The 25,710-nt window shown below is 43.1% G+C and overlaps 1 protein-coding gene across 4 annotated transcripts in view; it reads left to right on the top strand.

Annotated features, from left to right (window-relative positions):
- Myocd (myocardin) overlaps positions 1 to 16,688 on the top strand; it is a 97,455-nt gene extending 80,767 nt beyond the window's left edge. For all 4 annotated transcript variants that reach the window (XM_021176394.2, XM_029483384.1, XM_029483383.1 and 1 more), the window contains 5 exons: positions 4,023 to 4,919; positions 7,230 to 7,373; positions 8,315 to 8,443; positions 10,860 to 10,917; positions 12,783 to 16,688. In XM_021176394.2, coding sequence (XP_021032053.1) covers positions 4,023 to 4,919; positions 7,230 to 7,373; positions 8,315 to 8,443; positions 10,860 to 10,917; positions 12,783 to 13,354 — 1,800 coding nt within the window. In that variant the 3' untranslated portion in view covers positions 13,355 to 16,688. The remainder of the gene's footprint in view (positions 1 to 4,022; positions 4,920 to 7,229; positions 7,374 to 8,314; positions 8,444 to 10,859; positions 10,918 to 12,782) is intronic.
- Positions 16,689 to 25,710: the final 9,022 nt, after the last annotated feature.

The following is a 25,710-nucleotide window of genomic DNA, read 5'->3' as shown; positions in this document are numbered from 1 at the left end:
GAAAAGGAAAAGGAAAAGGAAAAGGAAAAGGAAAAGGAAAAGGAAAAGGAAAAGGAAAAGGAAAAGGAAAAGGAAAAGGAAAAGGAAAAGAAACTGTCCATTCTATGGTGAGGTATATAGTGCTATTGTTTCTGTGTTTAAGAGTCCCTTTCTTTTGGAAGTAGATACAAAGCTGTGTACCAATTAAATCATATAATTGGCCTCAAAACAATTTAAGAGAAGTAGAAAAGGAAGAAAGATCAGCATCAGTTGACAATTACTGAGGTTGTTTGACGATATAAAGGTTGTTTGTGGTTTTCTATCTCCTTTTGAGTATATTAGAATTCTTCCATAATAATTGATCTTAAAGCTATCAATAATTAGACCACTAGTGAGTGCAGAGGAGAGGTGTGCACAAGCCTTCATCTTAAGCAAGTCCACATGGCCTAGTGATCTGACATTGTAAGGGAATTGAACTCAACAAGTATTCATTTTATTTTAGACTGTGATCTGCATTATTTAATAATGTAGCCTAAATTATTCGGTGCAAAGAACAGATTCTAAAAATAAGTGTAGAACTCATTAATTTTAAGTAACTCAAAATTAAAACAATAATGAGTTGCTATCTTGCACTTTTCAAACCAGGAAATTTGAAAGGAAGAAAAAAAAATTGTCCAGCCAGACTCTGCAGAGAGGCAGCACGCTGGCTGCCAGCAAGAGCGGCTGTGGTGCTTCCTCAGACCTCCTTGTTGTTGGAAAGTGACATTTTTAAGTTGAAACGTGATCCTGTATAGCAATGTAAATGGCATTTTAGTAGACAAGAGCCAGAGAAAATATGACGTTATGTTTCTTCCAGTCTGAAATGCATGTGAACACATTTTGCTTGACAACAACTACTTTTAAATAATTATGCTGCCCATAAATTTCTGACATGCTTTACTAACACACCATGAATATTTTCCAAAACTTTTAATATTCAATAAAAGTTATATTTTTAATAACAGCAAGTCACCCTATCGCCTATCTAACATTCCACTCCTGGACATGGAACTTGCTGCCAAATGTGTTTCTATTCAGGATAGGGTATCAGTGGACTCTGTACATACATCTATTATCCTCTCTGATTATTTCTCTCAAATAGCTATACACTCGTTAAATTTCTGATTTAAAAAAAAAAAACACTAATATTTTTTTAAGCCAGACGTGGTGTTGCTTGCCCTTAGTCCCAGCACACAGGAAGCAGAAGCAGGCAGGTCTAAGTAAGTTGAAGGCCAACATGGTCTAAAAATCAAGTACCAGGACAGCCAGAGCTCCATAGAGAAACGCTGTCTTAAAAACAAAACAAAACAAAAACACCAAGCCCCCCACCATATTAATATTACTTACAGATCTTGAAGGATGTGGCCAAATTTCTCCCTCCTGAACAATCTGCTGTAGAACCACGTGTTAAAGCAGCTCCACTCCAAAGTGAACCTGCCCACGTGTGTCCCAGTGCACATTGAGAGGCAGCCCCCCCAGCTCAGTGACACAGGAGGAGAGAGAGTGCACTTCTCACCAGCTCGCAGACCTTGCTGGGCTGCTGTTTGCAAAGACTTACCTTAAACAGGAGTACAGTTAAGTCCCTCAGTTCACTTATTGCAAGTTTATCTCATTGCTGATTCGCTTGCACACAAACCCTCCAACTCATTTACCTGTTATTGGGTGAATCAAAAAATATCTTTTATTTTAATTGCATTATTCCTTACAATACTAATGACCATGCACATGTAATATGGGACTTTTAAAAACTGTGTTTTGTTTATAAAGAGCTGGGTCAGATGCCTTACCTATTTTTTTCTCAGCTTTTTGTTGTTGATACGTTTTGTTTGTTTTTGTTTGTTTTATTTGTATGAATGTTTCACCCTCGTTCATATCTGTGTACCATGTGCATGCTAGGTGAACACAGAGATCAGAAGAGAGTGTCTGATCCCCTGACACTCGAGTTATGGGTGGTTTTGAACTGCCATGTGGGTGCTGGGAATCAAACCTGGGCGCTCTGCAAAAGCAACTCGTGTTCTAACATGCTGAGTCACTCTTCCAGCACCACCCCCTTTATAATTATAGGCACACTTGATGTGTTCTCATTTTTGGCAACTTATTCTTTATGCTGCCATGGATTTCTTTCCAAGGATTGCTATTAGAATTTGCATTTTGGTTTGCTTTTTTATTTTGGTTTAAATTTTGGTTGTGGATATTTTTATGATTACTTCATTTGCTTTCTATGCTCAAGAGCTCTGTCTCTATAGGAAGTTTTCCCTATGTATTCTTCTGCTTTATGGAATCATTGGAGCTTAGGTGTTTAATATGTTTCCTGCCTTAATCATAGAAGTAATGTGTCTATATGGACTATTTAGGAAATTCAATAAATAATGCACTAGCCAACATTCTAACATATAGTCACTAGATAATTTTATAAGGCAATATAAGTTTAAATGTATGCATGCATTATTTAATTTATTTAAAATAGTATCATCTCAAATGTTGTTCTTTCAGTTAACAATAAACTATATACAATTATTCTTCACAAAAGGTCAACAAACTTTCATAGCTTTAATTTTAGTGGATCTTTGACACCTCATCGTTTGCAGTAATTTTTATTTAACCAGTTCACATGCTTGTGTATATTTCATAGTTTACAACTTGTGGACATCATAAAAATGTGGCAATTAATTAACTACATGTGTGTCAGTATAATAATAATGGCCTTATGTTGCACAACCATTCTTCAGGCACTATTCCAAGTGCTTTTATAAGTCTGTATATGTCCTTGCAAAAATGTATAAGGCAGGGATTAATATCCCACTTCAAAGAGAGAGCATGGAGGATCATGAAGCTAAGAGCAGGAATATGCAATTTCTATCCACCCTGTCATGAAGATTAATGGACCCAACATATATCTACCATACAAAATGGTGAGGTACATCTTTAACCCCCATTACTGAGGAGGTGGGGCCAGAGGACTGAGAGTCAGAGACCAGCCAGATAAAATGAAGACAAAACCCAAACCCCAGAAGCAGAGGAATTGGAGGATAACTCAAGAGTAGACAACTGGTCTACCGTTGGCAAGGCCCTGGGTTTCATCTCCTGAACAGATACACATTTGCATATACATGTGCATAATTTTCCTCATGCCCCCCTTCCTCATATAAAGTCTTGCTCCCAAAGTCTGGTCTGAGACCAGTGACATAAAAGTCTCCCTGGGATTTGTATAAATGGAAGATCCTGGTCTCCATCCCAGACCTACTGCAGCCAAACTCCAGAAAGGTCCACAATCTGTTTTCTATCAAGCCCTTCAGTGAGCAGCTATGCGTTTAGATTTGGGGAGGAACATGAGGTAGAAGAAGCCAGAATGCCTGCTAATTGTTGTAGATTACTGTTAGACTTATATATCTAGACCCAGGAAGACACCATTCTCCTGCAGGCCTGAAGCAGGCTGCGATGGGGCTGGAGAGCTGTGGGTTAGGGGACCTGACCATTAGGTTAAGAAAAGCCTGTCCCTTGACTGTGGTCATGAAAAACCAGGCACAGATGGTCTTCACTACAGTGGCTCTGCGTGTGTTTATTTTCTATGTACAGTGTTGTGAAATGATGTATGTTGCGTACACATCATATTTGTACTGATTTTTGACTCGTGAACTAATGATAGCTGTTGGTTTTTCTGTTGGGCAGCAGGAATGGCCTCTGGGGATGGCTGGTGCCCTGGGCAGGCCTCAAAGCTCAGCTGGCTTGTTCCACAAGTTAGGTGTTTTTCCTGTGTTTTTGAATTCATGATATTTTTACGTTATGATGGACTTATGAGGTGATAAAGTTTTTTCTTTTTAAGAGTTGTTAAAATTGTGTAAAATTGGTTTAAATCAAAGGCAGGAGAGAAATTACATAGAACTATTAAAAGAGAAGTAGATGCATATTGTTAAGTTCCATAAGTGTGTCTCAAAGCTCCCTGAATAACAGATATAAATACAGTGTCACAGCTCAGGACACTAACGGACCCCTCATTCCTGTAGGTGTCAGAGTTAAGACAACAGCTTCGAATCCGGGGCTTGCCAGTGTCAGGCACCAAGACGGCGCTGGTGGACCGGCTTCGTCCCTTCCAGGACTGTGCTGGCAACCCTGTGCCCAACTTTGGGGACATCACAACTGTCACCTTTCCTGTCACGCCCAACACCTTGCCCAGTTATCAGTCCTCCCCGACAGGCTTCTACCACTTTGGCAGCACAAGCTCCAGCCCCCCTATCTCCCCTGCCTCATCTGACTTGTCCGCTGCAGGGTCCCTGCCAGACACCTTCACCGATGCGTCACCTGGCTTCGGCCTGCACGCATCTCCGGTGCCCGCCTGCACGGACGAGAGTCTGCTGAGCAGCCTGAATGGGGGCTCGGGCCCCTCCGAGCCTGACGGGCTAGACTCTGAGAAGGACAAGATGCTGGTGGAGAAGCAGAAAGTGATCAACCAGCTCACCTGGAAGCTGCGGCAAGAGCAGCGGCAGGTGGAAGAGCTGAGAATGCAACTGCAGAAGCAGAAGAGCAGCTGCAGCGACCAGAAGCCACTGCCCTTCTTGGCCACCACCATCAAACAGGAAGATGTCTCCAGCTGCCCCTTCGCAGCCCAGCAGGCGTCTGGGAAGGGACAGGGCCACAGCTCTGACAGTCCCCCTCCGGCTTGTGAGACCGCTCAGCTGCTGCCTCACTGTGTGGAGTCCTCAGGTCAAACCCATGTACTCTCGTCCACGTTTCTCAGCCCCCAGTGCTCCCCTCAGCACTCGCCCCTGGGGGCCCTGAAGAGCCCACAGCACATCAGCCTGCCTCCATCACCCAACAACCATTACTTCCTGGCTTCCTCGTCGGGAGCTCAGAGAGACAACCATGGGGTCTCTTCACCCAGCAGCAGCCAAGGGTGCGCACAGGTAAGCTCCTATAGCCTCACCCAGCAGTGCCTCTTTCAGGAGGCAGAGGATTAATTCCCACCACTAAAGAGCTAGGTAGGGTGTAGAGAACCTAGGCAGCATCTCACTGACTCTACTGACCTTGAGCCTTCACTGCCAGCCTTTGCATCACCAGTTGGCAAACTTACTCTATAAAAGGCTTGGAAGGCAAATGTCTGTCTGGAAATCATAGCTTCTGTGCCAAACGCCTCAACTTTACTCTTGTAACATAAAGCTTGCAACAATGTATAACTTTCCAATATAAACTTTATCAGGCCCCAAGCAATGATCTGCTATTGTTTGGACCACTAATTGATATCAATTCTTGTCACAGCCCAAATCATTCTATCAAGAAAGCCAAAAGGAAGTTAATGGTACTGGCTTGGAATTTCAGCATTCTGGAAGCTGAGGCAGGGGATTGCTATGAGTTTGAGGCTAATTAAGCTGTATCCTAACATCACATTTAGGGGAGTGGAGAGACAGACTGTGTGTGGGAAAGTTCTTGTCATTCTCTTACATTCTTCTCAAATGTTTATTAAGACCTAATGTGTGCCACACTCTAGCCACTCTATACTCCTGGGGGAGAACAGGTGACAAGTGTCGAGGAAATAGATGATCCATTTTGTGGTGAGGGCAGAGAGGGGCTGGTTTGTGTGAGAAGGCTGGAAGTTTACAGTCTCCACTAATGGGCTCAGGAATATTGAAGTGAAACCTTGAAAAAGATAGAGGAAACATTGTTAGTATTTGGGATGGTGGCATGGGGAAGGCATCAGTGAAAGGTCCCAGGGTTAGAACATGTAGGATACAGAAGGATCCAAGTAAAAGGCAGTGAGTGGCTGGGACAGAATAAGGGAAGTGCTTCAGGAGACAGGTGAGGATAACAGGTCAAAGACTACACCCAACATGACCAGCTAAGACTCCCCCTTTGTTCACAAAACCAATGGGTTATTAAGAAAGTATATAGATGACAATTCGAAGAAGAAAACCACATTGTCAAAGACTATAAAATCTAAGACAATCCACATTAAGGACGTGCCAAGTACCAAGTATTAATAGTCACGAACAGGGGTCAGAGAAATGGCTCAGCAGTTAAGGGCACTAACTGCTCTTCCAGAGGTCCTGAGTTCAGTTCCCAGCAACCACATCGTGCCTCACAACCATCTGTAATAGGATGGGGTGCCCTCTACTGGCATGTCTGAAGACAGCTACAGTGTATTTACATACATAAAATTAATAATAATTATTTTTTTTAAAAAAAGAGTCATGAACAGAAACTGTCTTGTCCACGCTCACAGCAATCCTATGGCTCCAGGTTAGTGTTCTTATTTGCCATGGAGAAAAGTGAGATCCAGGAAGACTGAACTTGCTGCTTAGAATCCCAGGATTTGTTGACTTTAAAGTCCATAATAAAATGTTTCTACCCTAGAGAGTGTGAAGCCTGACTAGAGGTAATAAGAACACACTTTCACAAACCTACCTGAACAACAACATTCGCACCAGTGGTGCCCACTCCCATGAAGACATACTGGGAGGAATGGGGACTAAAATAGCTATCAACACCATTCACAAACATCTATTGCATTCACGGTGTCCTAGGCAACAAAGGTAAAAATAGCCCTTGGGACATGGCTTGGGCCATGATTTTCCATTTTGAGAATATCAGTGCTGTTGAGGAAGAATAAGATCATGCAGTAATTTCATGTTTACAAAGGCTCTATAGGACAATAGCAATTTCATGAGGAACAAATAACATGACTGATATATGTCATGACATCGCACAACATAAAATACATGGGTAGGAGAGAGATTGATGGGATAGAGCCAATAGGGTCCTAGAAGGCTTTGTGAACAGCTTGCACTTCACAAGTAGTACAACAAAGGAGAAGGCTGTGTCAAGATTTTAGTAGACTTGTCTTTTGTTCATGAAGCTGAGGAGTCTTAGGAATCTAAATAGAGAACAGGCATTCCATGTGAACAAACATAAGTAGGCAGACTGCAGAAGGCATGGTTACAAGAGGAGAATTTAGGTTCCTAGAACTAGGTAATGTCTATAGTCGTAGAGGGCCTTGAACGCTTACACAGGTGAGATGTGCAGAGTCTATGCTGTGAATACGTGAGAGCTATAAGAAGTTTGTAACCCATAGATGATATATTAGATAGGTCATCTGCTAATAGAATCTGCTTTGTAAATATCAGAAACTTGGGGGCAAAGACAGAGGCCAGAGGTGTCAGCTAAAGCCACATTCAAGTATGCTGCTGGCTCTTTAATTTGTTACATGTTCCTTTCTACAGAACTCAGGGGCACACGAAGGCCATTCTTCTAGCTTCTCTACCCCAGCTTCCAGCCTCCATCAGCCTTTCTCTGGTACCCAAGCAGACAGCAGTCACAGTGCTGGGCTCAACCCTTGTCCCAAAAGCCCAGGTATTCATCCAAAGGTCAGTGCCCGAGAAGTTGACAATAAACCGGTTTCTGTGAGGGTATGGATTGAAACAGGGGCTGGGGAGAGAATAGTGTTGGAGACAGAGGTGAGTACATGATAGATTCATGTAAAGAAATGAGAATCTGGGGTCCAGAGCTGAGTCTCCATAGAGGATATAAAAGTTGGTGTTCATAAGCTGGTGAAAGGATTAGAGTCAGGATGTGGGGAGTTCCCAAAGCAAAGAGTGAAAGGCAAAATGTAGACAAGGTGTAACTGAGCCATGTGCCTGGAGTCAGAAAAGGGGTAAAAGCTCTCACAGACTGGGCACCCAAGGAAGACCACCCTCATGGTAATTGTTGAAAAATGAGCCAGTTTGGAATGAATTGGCCCAAGGAATTAACTAGTCTGAAAATGCCTGAGTTTGCCCCTTCTTCATCCGGAAAGGATGCATCTGCTAGGTGCAGAGGCACACACCTTCAATCTCAGCACCCAGGAGGCAAAGGCAGGTAGGTCTCTGGGAGGCTTTAAGGCCAATCTGGTCTACATAGTGAGTTCTAGAACAGCCAGAGTTACATGGTGAGACCCTATCTCAAATCAAATCAAATCAAATCAAATCAAATCAAAGTTTAAGAAAGAAAGAAAGAAAGAAAGAAAGAAGAGAGAGAGAGAGAGAGAGAGAGAGAGAGAGAGAGAGAGAGAGAGAGAACAGAAATTAAGAGGGTACACCTTAGAGAAGAAAATAAATCTCTGAGTTCCATGCTAAAATTCCATAAACGATAAATTCACAGTGGCATGAACTGGTGTTGACCTATTAGTGTTGCTTGTTATTTTCTCATCTCAGGCTTACATTATTAGACCTTGGCATTTGTCTTAATGTAGCATGTGGTCTCTATAACAAGCATTGTCCCTTAGGGCCTATAGATTGAATGTTGTCCTCTGAATTGTATCCACTTGCAGATGACTGGTTTACAATCTTCTGACAAGGTGGGGCCAACGTTTTCAATTCCATCTCCAACTTTTTCTAAGTCAAGTTCAGCAGTTTCAGAGATCACCCAGCCCCCATCCTATGAAGATGCAGTGAAGCAGGTAACCACGTGGTTCGTTCTATCTGGTTCAATAAATGGACTCAGTGGAAAGAACTCCATAGTACTGAGCATTTGTTATGTTTTGTGGATTCTGATATCGATTGAGCTGGGTGCCTCCCAAATAGAGTTAGCTAAATGGGTCCATATGAGTGTTGTATGCATGTGCAAATAATTCCAAGTTGGGATGGCTCTCATAATGACTTTTCTACTTCATGATATTTATTATAAAATGGGGTACATTCAGTCCAAATTGTATTTTGAACTTGGGCTTTATTGTGAGCTCATTGTGCATGGGACAGTGTTGTGTGTGTTGACCAAGGCACAGTGTGCCACAGTTCCTAATTGATGGACCAATCACAAGAGAAGCAGGTGCTCTGCGGCAGGCTGTGTTGCTGAACTAGGATGGGGAGTGGGTTATGTGTGTATTAGTTTAGGGTGTCTTTATCTGGCTGAAACTCCATGGTAAGCTGAGGGACTCTTGGAACAGCTGAGCAATATAGGGAAAATAGGCAGAGCAGACATTCACAAGGCCTGGCCTTAGTGCCAACTTTGTCACCTGCCACTGTCACTAAGGTTGCATATACACTGAACTTCTCTTCAAGAAAAGAAAGGTATTTACTCTGTGAGGATTATGGGTAATCTAGTATTTACCTCAATGTTTGGTCACGATAGGTGCTCAACTATGAGAGCAGTTCTCAATATTCTATGTTCTCATCTCCTTAGCTTTAAAACTCGATGACCTTGGCAAGATGTTGATGGCTGTTGAGTCTGAGTAGTAGATTCAAGGAGGTTCACTGACTCCAACACTTATATTTGTGCTTAAAAAACTTTAGAATTTTAAAATGTAAGAGAAAGAAAAACATGAGTGTTTTTATATAGTCAGCCCTCTGCATCTGCATCCTACCAGCTATGGCTTGCACATATTAGAGAAATACGTCCTGAAAGTTTCCACAAGCAAGCCTTGAACTGGCTGCATGCCCAAAGTGGTGTGGAACCCATCTAGATGAAAGGACTGTCTGTCTTGTCTTGAATCTACCTCTGATCATTTCACAGATCTTCTGTCTCTCCAGTATGTGTATTAGAGCAGCAGGAGTCAAGTCTCACATACTATGTTAGGCATGTGACTGTTCCATCTGTATTGAGCATACCTCCCTTCTTCTTGTCCCTGATCCCCAAGCCACACATGGCAGTAGCTACTTCCATAGTATTTACATTGTACTAGGTAGCAAACTCCAGAGACAATGTGCAAGGCATGGAGACATATGTAGGTTTTATGTGATTACTAAATCATTTTAGAGAATAGACAAGCACCTGAAGATTTTGGAACCCAAGGGTGAGGGCTCCTGGACATAAGCCCCTAAAGATACTGAAAGATGAGTAGTTCAAGAAGTTTGAGCTTCCATGTGATATCAAATAACCTTAGCTATGTACCCAACTCAGAAAAGAGCATCTGTGTCAGGTACTGCCTCATATCTGGTCTCCTGAAATCAAAACCAAGGCAATAAGGTCTCCTTTGGTATAAAAAGATGCCATTCCATGTAGGCTTTCTCACTTCTGAAAAGCTCAGGAGATGTTGACTATGCTTGACAGTTCAGATGAGTAGAGGTGAGGGCAGACTCACAGATTATGCAAGAGGAACCAAGAATATTGAAGCCCACTTCCTGGGCCACATCCATGGTAGCCAAACAGAGGTAGACACGGGTTGCTTCCAAAGTGAGAAAGGGTTCTATGGTGTGTATCAAGATGCCTGGTCCTGGGATGGAGACTTCCAGCCACCTGACCTGAATCATGAGACGAGAATCACTGTTTTGTTCTTCTCACTCTCGTTTGATGGGTTGGGTTATCTAGCTCAGTGGATTGTCTGTGTGCAATTTAATCAAACACAGATTGGGTCAACACAGACCAAAGTCCTTTAGCCAGTCTAACTAATCTCATAGCAATATTATCCACTTCAGCCAGAAGTAGAAACATCCCAAGTGTCCAACAGGTAAATGAAAATCCAAATGTGGTAGATTCACACACTTGACTACCATTTGCTCCAAGACCAAGAAGAGTCAAATTCATAGAGGCATGAAGGAGAATCGTGACTGCTGGTGTTGGCAGAAGGGTATTGAAGGGTATTGTTTAATGGGTGTAGAGTTTAGTTCCTCATATTAAAAGAGCTCTGTGGATACATAGCGTTGACGATTGTGTTAACAGGTGAACATATACTTTAAAAGAGTAAGTTTACAGGGTTTTATGTTATGCTCAATTTTACTCTGCTGCGTTGAATCCTTAAGCAAGCCTAATTCTGTTTCTAGGGCCTTTAAGCAAGTGTTTTGAATCTTTAAGCAAGCAGGGCTGCTTCTAGTGTCTCCACCCAGAAGTAAGCATTGCCTTCTAACCTCTCTGCTCTCTTTTTGGCTAATTTGCAATAGCAAATGACTCGGAGTCAGCAGATGGACGAACTCCTGGATGTCCTCATTGAAAGTGGAGGTGAGCGACTGCCTTGCCTATTGTCCACACTCATGCATGCTCTAGAACATGGCCTCTTATGACCAAGGTCAGGGGCACACTGGGTCAGGTACACCAGGTGGTCTGCTAGTAGCACCAGTTCCTCTGGGCTTCAGGTGTGCTTTGTTAGCAGAGGGGAGAAGCACAGAGGATGCTTCCTTGCCACCTTTATCCTGAGGATGCTCTGCATGTTTCCTTTCAACCCATTCCTGCCTCCCCGAAAGTGTGCTCTGTCCCTACATCATTTTTCTGCTCTTCTAATTCCACAAAAAGAAAAGGAAACAAACAAGAAGATAGTGAAAGGATTGTGCCCGCTACTCAAACTCAATCAGCCATCTCTCCCTCTGGATACTCCATTCACGCTTAAATGTTCCTCAACTTAGAAATAAAAGCGACCAGTGTGTTCCTAAACCCAGTCATTTATTTATTTAAGAAACATTACGGAATGTGTGCCTCATATGTGAATCCGAGGGAGCATGTGTGAAGGTCAAATGAGAACCCGGGGCTGAACCCTTAATCAACAGCATTTGAAGTTTAACATAGATGGAATGCCAGGCATCATGTTGAGCTCAGTTCTCCACCAGATAACTCCTCATTTCTCTGGAGTGTAGTGTGTTCATCAAGACAGACAGTGACCGAGAGAATGGGTGTTTCTTACCTTAACATAAAGGAGGGTAAAAGGGAAGGGTACAGGTGCAGGTGTGTATTTAAATTTTATCATGGAAGATGACTGTTCATACCTGATGCTCCTCCTCCTTTTCTGCTGAGAATGAGGCAAGGATGCCAAATAGTGAGGACACAGAAGGGTCTGTGGGGGAGTTTAGGAAAGAAGAGCCATGAGTTAGTCATGAATGAGTTGAGTTTTCTAGAGAAATGCAAGTTTGTAAGGTAGAATTAAATTCAATTAGACCAATTAAATGCAATTGGGGTAGGCTAAGATAAAGTAGATGGGAGCTTATCAGGGTGGAGAGTGTTGTTAATCTAGAAGGGAAGGGCAAAAGGTAGAAATAACTGCAACAGCAGATCAGAGAATATGATCCAGAGCAAGAAAGAAGTGATGTGGGAGATACTGAGATGCAATGATCAATCAACAGCCAGTGGGTGAGATGTCTAAGAATACCTTAGAAATAATTGCCCTGAAATACTCCATACATGATCTAGAGAGGAGAAAGGGGAAGGACAGAAAATGGGACATTCTGCTTATGACAGAGCTCTTAGAAGGATGTGCTATGCAAAGACAAGGCTCACAGTATACCACAGAGCAGAGATGCTGGCATCACTGGAGGAGATGGGAAGGACAGGGAACTGAGAAGCCAGCATGAGTAATGTGTGATTTTTTAAGGATGCTATGGTCTTAAAGAAGTAAGAAACACTGACCTGGCAGAGTGGCTGTGAGCTGGGGGACTGTTTCCAGAAGCAGCGGAAGTGTGATCAGCAGGCCTAAAGTAGGGGGACAGGCTGTCCTAAAAAATCACCAAGGAGTGATGAGAAGGGTGTATCAATAGGAAAATAGTTGTGAGATGACACTCATCCTTCATTTACTGCCCAACAGAGAGTATGCCAGAGATACAAGGCCCTCCAATGACAGCTAGTGGAAGGGAATGGAGCCAAGAAGCCAGCTGAGAAGAGTTTGAAAATAACAAAGTAGAGGTCCCAAGGCACGGGGTATTTTGGGAAACCTTAGGAAAGGAAATGGAGAGAAAGAGCAGGTAGGGGCAAGCCCAGGGCTAAGTGCTGAGCAGGGACGTATGATCATCTTCTCTGCTTTCCTTCGAGCAACTCATTTATTCCATCATGTAGGGTCAGTTTCAGGTGACTTCACAATTCACACTGTGCTTTGCCAACAGAAATGCCAGCTGATGCCAGGGAAGATCATTCATGTCTTCAGAAAATTCCAAAGATCCCTGGGCCTTCCTGCAGCCCAACTGCCATCCCCCCGAAGCCCTCGGCTTCCTTTGAGCAGGCATCTTCGGGAGGCCAGATGGCCTTTGATCACTACGCCAACGACAGTGACGAACACCTGGAAGTCTTATTGAATTCTCACAGCCCCATCGGAAAGGTGAGCGATGTTACCCTCCTCAAAATCGGAAGCGAGGAGCCTCCTTTTGACAGCATCATGGATGGCTTCCCAGGGAAGGCTGCGGAAGATCTCTTCAGTGCTCACGAGCTCTTGCCTGGGCCCCTATCCCCGATGCATGCACAGTTGTCACCTCCTTCCGTGGACAGCAGTGGTCTGCAGCTGAGCTTCACGGAATCTCCTTGGGAAACAATGGAATGGCTGGACCTCACTCCACCTAGTTCCACGCCAGGCTTCAGCAACCTCACCTCCAGTGGGCCCAGCATTTTCAACATCGATTTTCTGGATGTTACAGATCTCAATCTGAATTCCCCTATGGATCTCCACTTACAGCAGTGGTAAACACCCGAGGTACAAGAGCTACGAGAGCTCAGCGGGAATTCCAAGGAGGAAAGCACACTACCAGAAATGTGTGTTCCAAAAGATGAAGGGGGGAAAATGGGGAGGAAAAAAAAACAGCAATGGAGGTTTTTGTGACAACTAACCAAAACAAACAGAAGTCAGCTATTAAAATATGTCTAATGTAATATCTACCAGCATTCAGTAACTGTTAATAACTTCAGCGATGCATTCAAAAAATGTGCTTTGTCAGAATAAGAATGCCAAAAGTGTTTTTTCGCTGCCTTATCTCATACCAGTTTTGGGGGGGGTTATTTTTGTTATTTGGTTTTCTTTTTGCTCACAGTTTGTCTCAGGCAATACTGGGACAGAGGCTGACCCCATTAGCTTTTGTTATGAATTTACTAAATGTTCTGTGGAAGGTGAACAGAGCCTCTGCCGGGGGTGCGGGATAGCCATCCTGTGCTTGAGGCAGCCTCCCGTGTGTTCATCGTCTGTCATTCAGAAGATCAGGGCCTGTCTCACCCAATAGAGTCCTTAAGACAGAATAATCAGAAAGGTCAGAGGGACAGACCAATCAATTCCCAGGAAAGCAAAAGCAACTCAATGTCCCTCGACTCCCAAATGGTCCCACTGGACTGGTGATCACTGGCGACAACTAACTAGTTTTGTCCAGAGAATCCACCCAGAACACGGTGCTTTTTAGCCAGTAGTCCAGTTTTTCTCTGCCACCTCTATGTGCATCAGCAAAGCATAGCAGGTGAGAACTTGAACCACAGAAACTTCATGCCATGGATGGAGACTCCTGAGGCTCTCAAATACTACTACCTCTAGTTCCAGAGACTAGAGCTAGATGATCAGAAAGGCAACTGGAGGCCCAGGGAGCCGTACTGGGACAAGTTAGAATTAGAGAACAATGTCATTTAACATTCCGGGAAAGAAAGAACCATGAATTGCTATTACAGGAGTAACACACAGGGCCAACTTCTTTTTCTTCTTTTTTTATTTTTCTTTTCTTATTGTAGGTAGAGGGAATTCACCTCAGTTCATCTTTCTCTCAGTACTTTTCTTTCAAGATATCAATCCTTTATGACTCTTTTGTTTTTAATTCTCTCTCTCTCTCTCTCAAAGGAGAGGTTTCAGTTCTAACAAGCTACCATACTCCCATAAAAGCCATTTTTTTAAGAACATTAAAAGTCCAAATTCTCTTGCCAAACTCTTTCTTCACATGTGCATTGGCTGAAAACAGAATTTACAAGAATTTCTTTAGGAAGAAACTGGGGATGTGGCCCATTGGTCACAAAGTTTTTTTGTTTTTGTTTTTGTTTTAATTCTTGTTTGATTTATGGTCAATCTTTGGTTTGTGTTGCTCTGGAGAAATTGGAAATCATTACAGAGTGAAGATAAATCAGGGCGCCATGTATAGTAGAGAATGTTTCAGTAGTTTTCCGAACGAGAACACAATTGCGCACTGTAAACAACAGGAGCATGAAGGACCACAGTCTTGAGGAGTTCTTGTTGCCCTGTGTTTGGTGAAGGCGTTGGGGACTGAGGAAGACAACACAGATTGGCCAAGTCTCTCAGAGGCTTGCTGTGGCGCCAATTCAAGTATTACAATGTTGCATGCTGTAGAAAGTAGCTGTTGCTGTTGTTTTGTTTTGTTTTGTTTTAATTTAAGTCACCAAGGCACTGTTTTATTCTTTTGTAAAAAAAAAAAAAAAGTTCACTGTGCACTTATAGAGAAAATAATCAACAATGTTGTGAATTTTTGAGAAGACTTTTTTTTTTTTTTTGATAAACCAAAGATTTAGAAATCATTCCATTGTCAACTTGTAAAAAAAAAAAAGTTTGAACACTGAGTGTTTTTGGTGACTGCTCCTCTGGAAGCCACCAGATCTTAGGAAGGAAACACAGATGTGTACACACATGTAGTTCTATACATGTGCGTATGGAGTATGTATATACACACATACACATATGTGTACAACTATGTGTGTGCGCACATATCTGAAAGGTGGCATTCAGAGGGCCTCTGACCCTCAGTCCGCTGTGAATGATGCGTAGCCTTTTCTCACTATGAGTTGCTGATTGATCAACCAGACTCCATGTTGCCTCTCTGTATAGGACTTAGGACTCCAACTCAATGCTCACAGCCACGTGCTGCAGGGGAACAAGCTCCTCCTGACAATGAGTATGGATTTGAGAGGACAAAGCCTGGCAATGAGTTCGCATGTGATGGGACAGAGTGGCTTTACCATCCCGTGGCTGCCAAGGCTAGGGCCTTCTCTTACAGAAGAGTCTAAAGGGAGTATGAACTTTGTTCTGACATTCCTTGATCTGCATTGTGCTTTAAAGGCTCTGTGTGATACACTTTCCCTCGTGTTTGTATGCAATCAGAACCACAGATCCAGAGATAAAGCTTAGCATGAAGATGAAGCTGGGGGAGGAACCTTATTGCCACATTCCAAACACTGGTTTGACCTCCGATGCTGATGTTGCATTTAAGTCTGGATGAAGCTTCCTGCTCTGTACATTTTTTTTTTTTTTTTTTAGGCTTTGGCTGAACCATGTATGTTATCCCCTTCTTGCTTCTTTGGAAAACAAATCCACACAGTGTCCTGCCTCTGAGACCCTCATCTGAGTGCTGATAATTTTCCCTTTGGGTATCCCTGTCTGGGAGATTGGTTAGACAGCTCTGTTTTTTAGTTAGACTGTGGGGAACTTTTTAAAATAGTATTCAAACTGACACACACACACTTCACACTAGACGAAAGGGAAGATGGCTCTGGTTTGCTAGTGCAAGCCAGTACAGCTAGAATGGGTCCCTGGATACTTGGCCTCAGCTTGCTCCTGCAATCTCCCCAGGCCATGTGCATATACCCTGTCTTCACAGCACAGGTAGCAGATTGGAGATAGCTGTGAGAAGATTGATGAAGACCGATCAAATACGTGCCTTCAGCTGTCTCCTATTGTGGTTGTTAAGTTCTTTTTATTAATCAGTCAAGTCCTCTTGTGGTGACAATGTGACAAGCTAAGAGGTGTGCAGAGATGGTCACCCTTGGGTTTAGCAATGTTTCTAGAGCCTCAAGTTACCACATAGTTAGGAGGTCTGTAATATCCCCATGGTAAGCTCAGTTTTGGCAGCCATTCCTACTGTAGCTTCAGGACAACAGGTCCTTCTAGATCTAAAGGAGCTAAAATTCTCCCCATGCAAGTTCTTCTAGTAAACTAGGGTTCAGTAATTATGCCTGTGTCCTAACAGTGTTATCAAGACAATGGGATTGAGGGGGAAAAGTGAAGAAGAAAGGAGGAGAAGGAGGGAGGGAAGAGGAGGGAGTAAGCAGATGGGAGAGGAGGAGAAGGAGGGGACAGAGGAAGGAAAGAAGCAAGGAAGGAAGAGAGAGGGAATGAAGGAGAGAGAGAAGGAGAAAGGAAGGAGGCAGGGAAGCAAAGGAAGGAGAAAAGAAAATCATGACCCAACTTCTTGACCCATGAAACTCTTGGTTCAGCTATGACGCCATAGTGCAAAACATAAAAGACAAGAGTGGAAGACAGCAGCCATTCTGAGCAATGGAGTGATTCCCTCTTCAATCAGGAGCCTCAACACATCCTCTAGCGAAAGAGTCCTATAGACCTGCAGCCTGTGCCTTTCACAAATATTAGCTGGGGACAAGAACAACTAAAATCTACCCCAAGCTTTTAAAACAATTCTTCTCCAAAGCTATCTATTTTATGTTCAATCAGCTTTCCTAGAGCTAATAAAGCCGAAAACTCCCACGTGACCTGTACTACCCAGGGCTTGGCCCCTTGGTGAGTGCCACAGAGCACCTGACCATCTGAGGGATTGCAGCTCCTCTAAGCAAGAATGCTGAGACCCTCTGAGACTCTCTTGGCTCTTTGCCCTCAAATTGTCTTAGCAGTGATAAAGGGCTCTTGATTTTTCCAGAAACTGGAGTTTTTGGTTTTGCTTTTTTTTTTTTTTTCCATGTAAAGCTACTAGCATACAAACTTGTCTCTTCTCCCAGGGTCACAGGACAGTAGTGTAGGTTCAGAGGCAGATGCTTCTGAGACTTCTAGACAGAAGACGTCAACAGACATGGAAGAGACAGTCCCATTGTGCTGAGGACATGGTCAGGTGTGTCCAGAGGCTCTCACTAGGAGAGGAGAATCTGTAAGGAAATGGGTTCAAGACAGGAAGGAATTTGAGAAGACCTTTGTTGCTGCCTGGCAGGGATATTGTTCTAGGATCCCCTGGATTCGATGAGCATGAACGAGCTCCCTTCTGATCATAAGGAATCGATGGTTCCCCCACAAGTAACCCCCTGCAGGGCTCTGGGTCCCATGATGGGCATCAGGAGGCCACGCTTCCCCTGAATGGTTTAGATGGCCTCACGTGCAAAGGTGCACAGCAAGGGGATCCAGAAACACTCTTTTAAAAGTTTTCCAAAGGAGCAAACCCCACACTGCTCCAAGGGCTCTCTGTTCCAAAGACCTTGTCAAAAGGGCCAAGGGCAAAGGGCTTCTGAAAGAGCAACTCTCACTGGAACACGAAGCAGTGTTCTGGGAAGAACAGGGAAACAAGCATGGTTCTCTCAGCCTCTGCGTGGTGGTGTTTTCATATTGGTCTCCTTTGCTCAGTATAATCTGAGAGAAATGTGGCTCACTGGGAGAGCAAAGGAGCAATGGCTGAAATACCAAAGTTGGCATGTGTCTTTTTTTAAAAAAAAAATGCATATATTTTTAAATAAAATGTTTATTTTAACGAGATGTAAACATTTTTTTCCTTGACCAGATAATATGCCTGGGTGTGATGTTCTTTATACATGTCACTTCCTGTTCTCCTTTCAGCAGCTGGAGAAGGGGTTACCACTGTGATCCCCATCTTGCAGATGAAGAAACTGAGGCTGAGAGAGGCTGAGTAAATTGTCAAGGGTGACGTAACTTATAAACTAGCAGAGCCCAGTATCAGACTTTGACTTACCCACCTCCAAAGCCGCTGCCTGTGCACACAATGAACACTTTGTGATATAGACACACAAACTTCATTAACATCCCTATTGAAATACACACAGGCACATACAGGTGTGCTTCCCTTTCCAGCTTCTGTATTCATCAGTCTGGCAACAGTTCCAACTGAAGAATGCGTGGAGTAAATTGGGGATTAAGGTGGCCTGTCAGACGTACACAGCATCCCTAAGGCATAGATTTTCATGTCTGCTTTTCTCACTCAAGGATATTTCCATCTGTCTTTTTTTTTTTTTTCCCCATTGGAGAATGTGTGATCCCACGGAGGAGCTATGGTGCTAATGGATGATCTTTGGACCAGACAGAGGTCCCCAAACCTGGTTCAGATGAGAACTGCTTTTTCTCTGTGGGGTGGCTCTGCCTTCTCTCACATTGTTCTTCCCGTACATTGGGGGCTGTTGTTCAACTCATGCATAATTACAAAGTCATGGATAACATCAGTAAAATGTCACCATTCCAACACAAGTGAATTCACTCCTAAGGGTCTCAGCAGAAACCCCACTGTTGGCTGTCAGTGAATGAGCTTCTCAGAGCTCTGGAGAAGCATGCACAAGTTCATTCTCACGTCCTAGGTCCCCCAAGCTAAAAAGTGGGGTCACCTGAATCTCATGGATTAAGAGAGGAGGGTGGAATTCTTACAGACTTTGTATTGATTCTTTGTGAATTTCCCATTCATGCACCTCAGTGTCACTCATCTCCCTGACCCTTCTGTATCCACCCCTGCCCCTGCAGCTCCCCTCCCCCAAACAAAACAAAAACATCTCACTGGAAGTTGCAGTGTCTCACACAACGGAGCCTATTGAATAAGCATTTTTACTCACAGATATTCATTGCAATGAGTCGTTGGTCTGGTTCAAGGCCTCTGGCTTCTGTTACACAATCAATACTTAGTCCTCACTGGGATATCCTCTTAGATACCCTGTTGTTGCTCTGTGTCATGGAGATACTGAAGCTGGGGTTCTGCAGGTCCAGCCCCTTCATGTGCTCCAGCAGTTCATGGATGGGGTAGATGTTGGGGTGGAACCAACTCAAAGCCCTGGATCTAGGCCTAGGTGGTAGCTGACTTGTTTAGCCCATCAGCTCTCCTGTGCCCACATCACCAGGGCCAGCTTGTCTTCTAATGCATTGTATCCACAGCGTCAAATCCACAATTTCCACCTCTTTAGGGGTTCTTTAGCTCAGAAGCCATGTGTTGTGTATCCAAGATTCCGGTCCTGCTCAATGTAGCTCTTTTTCACAGCAACCCACTCCTGTTATGTTAAACCACTGTTCTCTCTGTCCCTATCAAGAGTATACATGAGGATAAAAAGATGTACTTCCCTCATTTCCCACACAGCTTTCAAGGAGACTATCTCCCCCTAGATCTCACTGTTTCTATTTGATGAAGTAAAGAGTCTATAAGAAAAGCATAGGCATTTATATATGCATATATGCATTTGGGACAGAGAAGACAAGCTTTGTATCCAATTTATGATACTTGAATGGCTATACACCAACCCTCTCTGCATGTTGGATTATGCGACAGATATGGCACAGCCCTCATTCTTTAACGATTCCTTTAAGGATTTAGACAGGAGTTCCTCTGAGGATTAAGATCCTTGTTCTTGGGTGTGTAGCTTCTTATGGCCATTGGAGCCATCAGCAATCCTCAACACACCTATACTGAACTAAGTATTTTTCTGTACTGAGGTGTACTGAGGTCCTTTGTCAGAGAATTGTGAATCTCAGTTTAATTTACTTCAAATAAAACAATACAAGGCACTATTGCCAGTCTTGCAAGACTTCCTGCCTTTTAGAAGCAACCTGCACCATGATTGGGCAAGTCAATCATAGGGACCATTCTCGAATTTCCATGAGGGACACAAAATTGCCCTACTATACTTAGAAACTTATGTCAAGTTCCTACTAGAGAAGATTGTCAAAATGACTAACTTCAATTAATATTTTAATACCAAGGGTGTGTGTGTGTGTGTGTGTGTGTGTGTGTGTGTGTGTAAGGGAGGAGAGGGAGGGGGAGGAAAGTTGATTATCATTAATGTGTATGCCCATTTATATGTATAAACTGTTAGATCTCATTCACTAACATTTTATTAATAGTTATTATTCTGTTTCTTTGTGAGTGATAATGGTTCATGATTTGGGGGTTCTGGGGTTTCCCCCAAACATTGGAACAGAGTGGGGTGAAGGTTAGCAGCAGGGACGCTGTCAGCAGGGATGCTGTGCACTGCTAACATCAGGGTGGTTTTCATTTTCTTTCGGTGTCTGGAAACTCTTTGAATAGCAGTAGGATCTTCTGCTCCTTGAAAACTTTGAGAGGACAGGATGGAAAGAATCGGAAGCCTCACTAGATCAGCGTTCCCTAGAAACCGTCTTGAGTCTACCCGCTTCAAGGAGCATTGTTCTGTGACAGTCTGCCCATTTCTTCAGTTTTCTTGCTCTCTTCACGCTTCCTATTTTTAAAACACCTGGAACAAGCCATATTCCTCGTGAATAGCAAGCTTATTTTTAAAACCATGAAATATGACAATGCACTCTTGTAATTTTCAAATTATTTTGTATCTGTGATTAAACCCCTTTTCTCCTCTCTAAAACTGCCTCAACTTTCTTCTCTCTTTGAATCTCTCTGTCTCTCTCAAAGAGGTATTCACATTCTTTCATCTATAGAAAAGTAGTGGTCCCTGAAATCAGGTTAATAATTAATGCTCTAATTTCTCCTGTGATCTGTATCAGGCTGGCTTTATGGGTGCCCGTGCTGGACAAAAAGGTGAGAAACCGCTGCTGGGTCTGTGCCTCATTGTATTGTGCATCACTGCTGCTACCATACCCAGAAGTCTGCATCTTCAGGACTCCCCTAGTTCAACAGCAATAACACAGTTGGCTGCACACACTTCCATACCTTCTTCCTGGGAGAGTTGTGTGACTTTCACTTCTTCTACCCATGGGAAGAACTTACCCCATGTTACTCCAAAGCTTCGCACAAGTGCAAAACTGGCAGTGGAGTTTTTCTAGAGGAATGAAAAGCTGTTTGTTCTTTCAATAGACAGTGTTGAGGGCCCTCTTGCCTGGAGTAAGGATATTAGAGCTTACAATGGTAGAGAGCCCTCAGAAAAGGTACCTTCTCCCACTGTTAATGAAAAAAAAACAGGAACCTTGCCATCCTGTTTGGGTATGTTAGCTCCAAAAAAGGGCGTGAAAAAAGGGTGGGGTGAAAAGGGCATCCTCTAATGGCCTGTGTCATTCATGGGTGATCATGATAAAAATTGTCTACCCTCTGCCTTCCACCATTGTTCAGACCTTTGATGAGATTCTCAGAATGCTTCTCTTCAGCTGGCAGTGGAAATCAGGCTTGCCATCCCAGATGACGGCAAGGATGGCAAAAGTGTCATAATCCTTCCAACCATCCCTAAAAAGAAAGCTGAACAGCTTTTCTTAAAGCTGTCATTACCAAAGTGCTCCTGATTAGCAAAAATACCTCTGGTACACTTTGTTGGGGCTGCAGATGCTCTCTCAGCCCTGGACCCAAAGATGCCAACTGTAAGTCACGGTAGCAATTTGATAGACACACACTGGTGTGACCACAGCTGAGGATTCTTGGTGTGCAATCTCCTGGCTAGTTAAATGGAAATGACACCAAAACGTTCTCACGAGTCTTTACTGGGTGCCTTCGGCGGCATTTCGCCCTTCATCTCTCTCAGCCGTCTGCTGGCTGTCTCTCTCTGACGTATGTTCTGTTTTTGAGAGTCAGACCTTGTTGGGTCCCTGCATGCCTGTAATCAACAAGCTGGCAGATAAAGAAGCTGGCCAAGCTCCACTGTAGAATGACCCTCACTTTTTGTAGTTGTCCTAACTGATCTACTTTTCTGAAGCATCTAAATATAAAACCCAGGAACCTAGAGTATCACATATATTCTTCAATACTCTGTTATCTTTTTAAAAAAATCATTTAAAATAGATATTTGAAGTGTGGACAGCAAGAAGGGAGTTATTTAAGTGTTTTGTTACAAAAAAAAAATGTGATGACTTTCTATTGAATGGGAAAATCAAGGAGGTTTCCTTTGTCTGCCAAGGAAAGAGATGGACCCAATGGTATGAGCAAGACATGGCAGGCACCTCACAACATTCCTATCTTAATCTGATGATGTATGTCCATGAGCACATCATATGAAGAAGGGAGAGGTGACAGAGAATGTTTTGCTATCGAACAGCCTAGAAGTGGGCTACCATTTTCTGAGGTTTCTTTTGTGGGAGATTAACAAATAAAACTCTTTGTTGAAAACTGGGGAGATAAAGACAAGAGAAATGCAGCTTCCTGTGTGTTCTTAGGGTGATGGTAGACTTGAAAGAACACAATTGGGAAAAAAATATGTGTGTAGTCTGAAGGTTTAACAGGAAGCCATACAGGACATGTCCACCTTTTTCCCTAAAGCCACATCAGACTCCCATAACTAGGCTGTGGCAAAGCTACAGATTCAAGGATGGTGGAAAAACTCGAGTTGAGAAGCTGGCCATGGTAGCACATACCTTTAGTCCTGGAACACAGAAGGTAGAAGCAGGCAGGTTACTGGGAGTTCAAGGCCAGCCTGGTCTATAGAGCAAGTTCCAGACCAGCTTATATTACAAAGTGAGATTCTGACACACACACACAAAAAGAAAAACTGGAGTTGGTAATGCAGGAGGGAGCATACACCAAAATATTCCAAAGTTACCTTGAAAGGGACCAGGGAGATGGCTCAGGGGGTCAGAGTACCTGTTGTTTTTGCAGAGGATCCAGGTTTGGTTCCTAGCACTAATATATGGGACTGCATGTAAATAAACAGTTTTTATACGGCGATGAAAACAATCATCAGGGTTCACAGACAGGCCACAGAATAGGAAAAAATCATTACCAGCTACACTTCAAATGTGGGACTAATATTCAGACTTACAAAGAGTTGAAGAAATGAAATACCAAGAAAATAAAACCTCCAAAACGTTTAAGGAATAACCATTATAAACAGCATTCAATATTCCTATCCATCATGGAAATGTAAATTAAAACACCTCTGAGAAACTTACTTCATCCCAGTCAGAGCGGCTATCATGAACAAATCAGATGAAAAACTGCTGTAGAGGATCTGGAGAGACAAGAACCTGTATTCACTATTGGTAGGGATGCAAATTAATACCACCCTTGTGGAAATCAGTTTGAAGGTTTCTCAAAAAAAAAAAAATTAAAAACAGAACTACAATATGATCTAGCTCTCTCACTCCTAGGCATATGCACAGAGAACTCCATACTGTACTACATGTTTATGGCCGCTTTATTAACTATAGAAAAGGACTGGAATCAACCTCATTTCCCATCAACAGATGAATGGAAAATGAAAAGCGATATATATATATATATATGAATTCTCTGTGAATATATGAAGTTAAAACTTGCAGGAAAATGAGTGGACTTTCACATGAGTAACAGTATAACTGAACGAAAGGAAGAAGACAGGCTAAGTAGATATAAGGGGTGAAGTGTGGACGCCCGACTCGCCAGCAAGGAAGATGCCACAACAGGATTCTTCTACACACGTTTATTGGGAGAGCTTGATAGCGAAGGCGAAAAGACCCCAAGCCCCAGAACTGGCGCTGCTTATATAGGCCTAGGAGTGGCATGTCTATACCTGATTGGTTGTGCTTTCAGTACCTCATTTACATTCCCCAGGATGAGCTGTGAATTGGCGAAACCCTTATGCACATGCACACATTGGTTGTTTACCTGAACTTACGGGCTGTGGCCAACGGTAGCCAGTGCCATCTTGTAATGGCGTATGTGGCTTCCCACAGTGAAGAAGGACTAAACCTAAGTGATAGACGTGAGCTATGAAAGAGGGCATAAAGCGAATTGTTTTCCTAGCTCCAACTCTGTCATGGAGATTCTTGGTTTTGGTAGTGGATAAATGCATAAAATATATTCATTACTGAAAGTTTAATATGAAGCTCTATAGTTTCTGTTATGAATGACTATTCTCATTGTACAGAAGACAGAGAGAAAGAGACAGAGACAGATAGAAAGAGGGAGGAGGGGAAGTAGGAGGGGAAAGGGAATGGGGAGAGCACAGAAGGAAGAGGGAGAGAGAACAAAGGAAAGACATGACTATAAATGCTCAAAGTCCACACACCAGCAACATACTTTGTCCAGCAAGATTCCACTTCCTAAACTCACCACTTTCCCAAACAGCACTGCTAACTGGGGATCAAGATGTCCAAAACATAAGCCTATGGGAGATATATGTCATTTAGAAACTGTATGTAGTTCTTGGAAATTTGAAATATAGTATACAGCAGCTGAAGGGCTATTCTTAAATGTTATTTCATTTGATGCCAACACCATTCTAATTCAATGATTGGCTATGAACTTGCTTATCATATTCCTAGGAAAATTTATTTCACATAAATAAAATTTTGAAGAAAGCTAAGATACATGTGATTTTATTGGCCAGAGCAATCCCGTGGCCAAACCAAAGGTTGACAGGTACAGGGAGGTGCCATCCTCCCATAGATCAAAGTCAAGAACACAAGGAACAGAGCATTCCTTTCCCTTCTTTTCCCTCCTCTTTTCTCCTGCAAACAGACTTCACTTTTAAGCCTATTTCCTTTAGGTGCAGAAATTACATTCCAGGCCATTCCCCACCTTGGCTGTAGTGCTTTCTGCTCGTTGGTAACCCAGCAGCTCCATATCCACAGCCCTTTTGGCTTTTGTAGGAACTGGGGAGATGGAACATTTGCGACTCCTCATGGGATTGGCCTCCCACTACCGCATAGGATTTATGTGCAGAACCTCTGCAGCTGATAGACAGTGTGATGGATGCACTTCCTGTCCTTCTGGCAGACAGCTTCACTACTCCTGCTGTCAAGCATGGATCACAAAAGAACAAGTCACAGACTACGTTCCCAGACATGTCCTCTAGAGACTCAGTGGTGAGGCAATACTAAATCTTCAGGTGGTAACACAACCAAGGTGCCCTTCTTACTCCAGCTAGATGGCTGTCACTCTACTCCACAGCACCCACAACTAATTCATGGTGATATAGAGTGGAGGAGGAGGGAGGATATTCTGTGTCTATTTCCTTTCCACAGAAAATCACCTGACTAATCATGACCTCAATAAATCATAATCTCTCCTGTAGGGATAGGTAACATTTGATTTATTTATTTTCGGGTAATGATAGAATCTCTATGAATACCATCTACTTCCCTTTTCTCTTTCTTGGTTTCTTCTCCTGTATCACCATCTCCAACACCCCAGCAGCACGTGGTTTCTTTAGACAGCATGAAGTTACAGCCTTCACAAGCCACATGAA

This window comes from Mus caroli, chromosome 11, assembly GCF_900094665.2.
Source record: "Mus caroli chromosome 11, CAROLI_EIJ_v1.1, whole genome shotgun sequence".
In the NCBI taxonomy this organism is placed as follows: Eukaryota; Metazoa; Chordata; class Mammalia; order Rodentia; family Muridae; genus Mus; species Mus caroli.
Note: the sequence above shows the minus strand (reverse complement) of the source record. Positions and strands in the feature narration are given on the sequence as shown.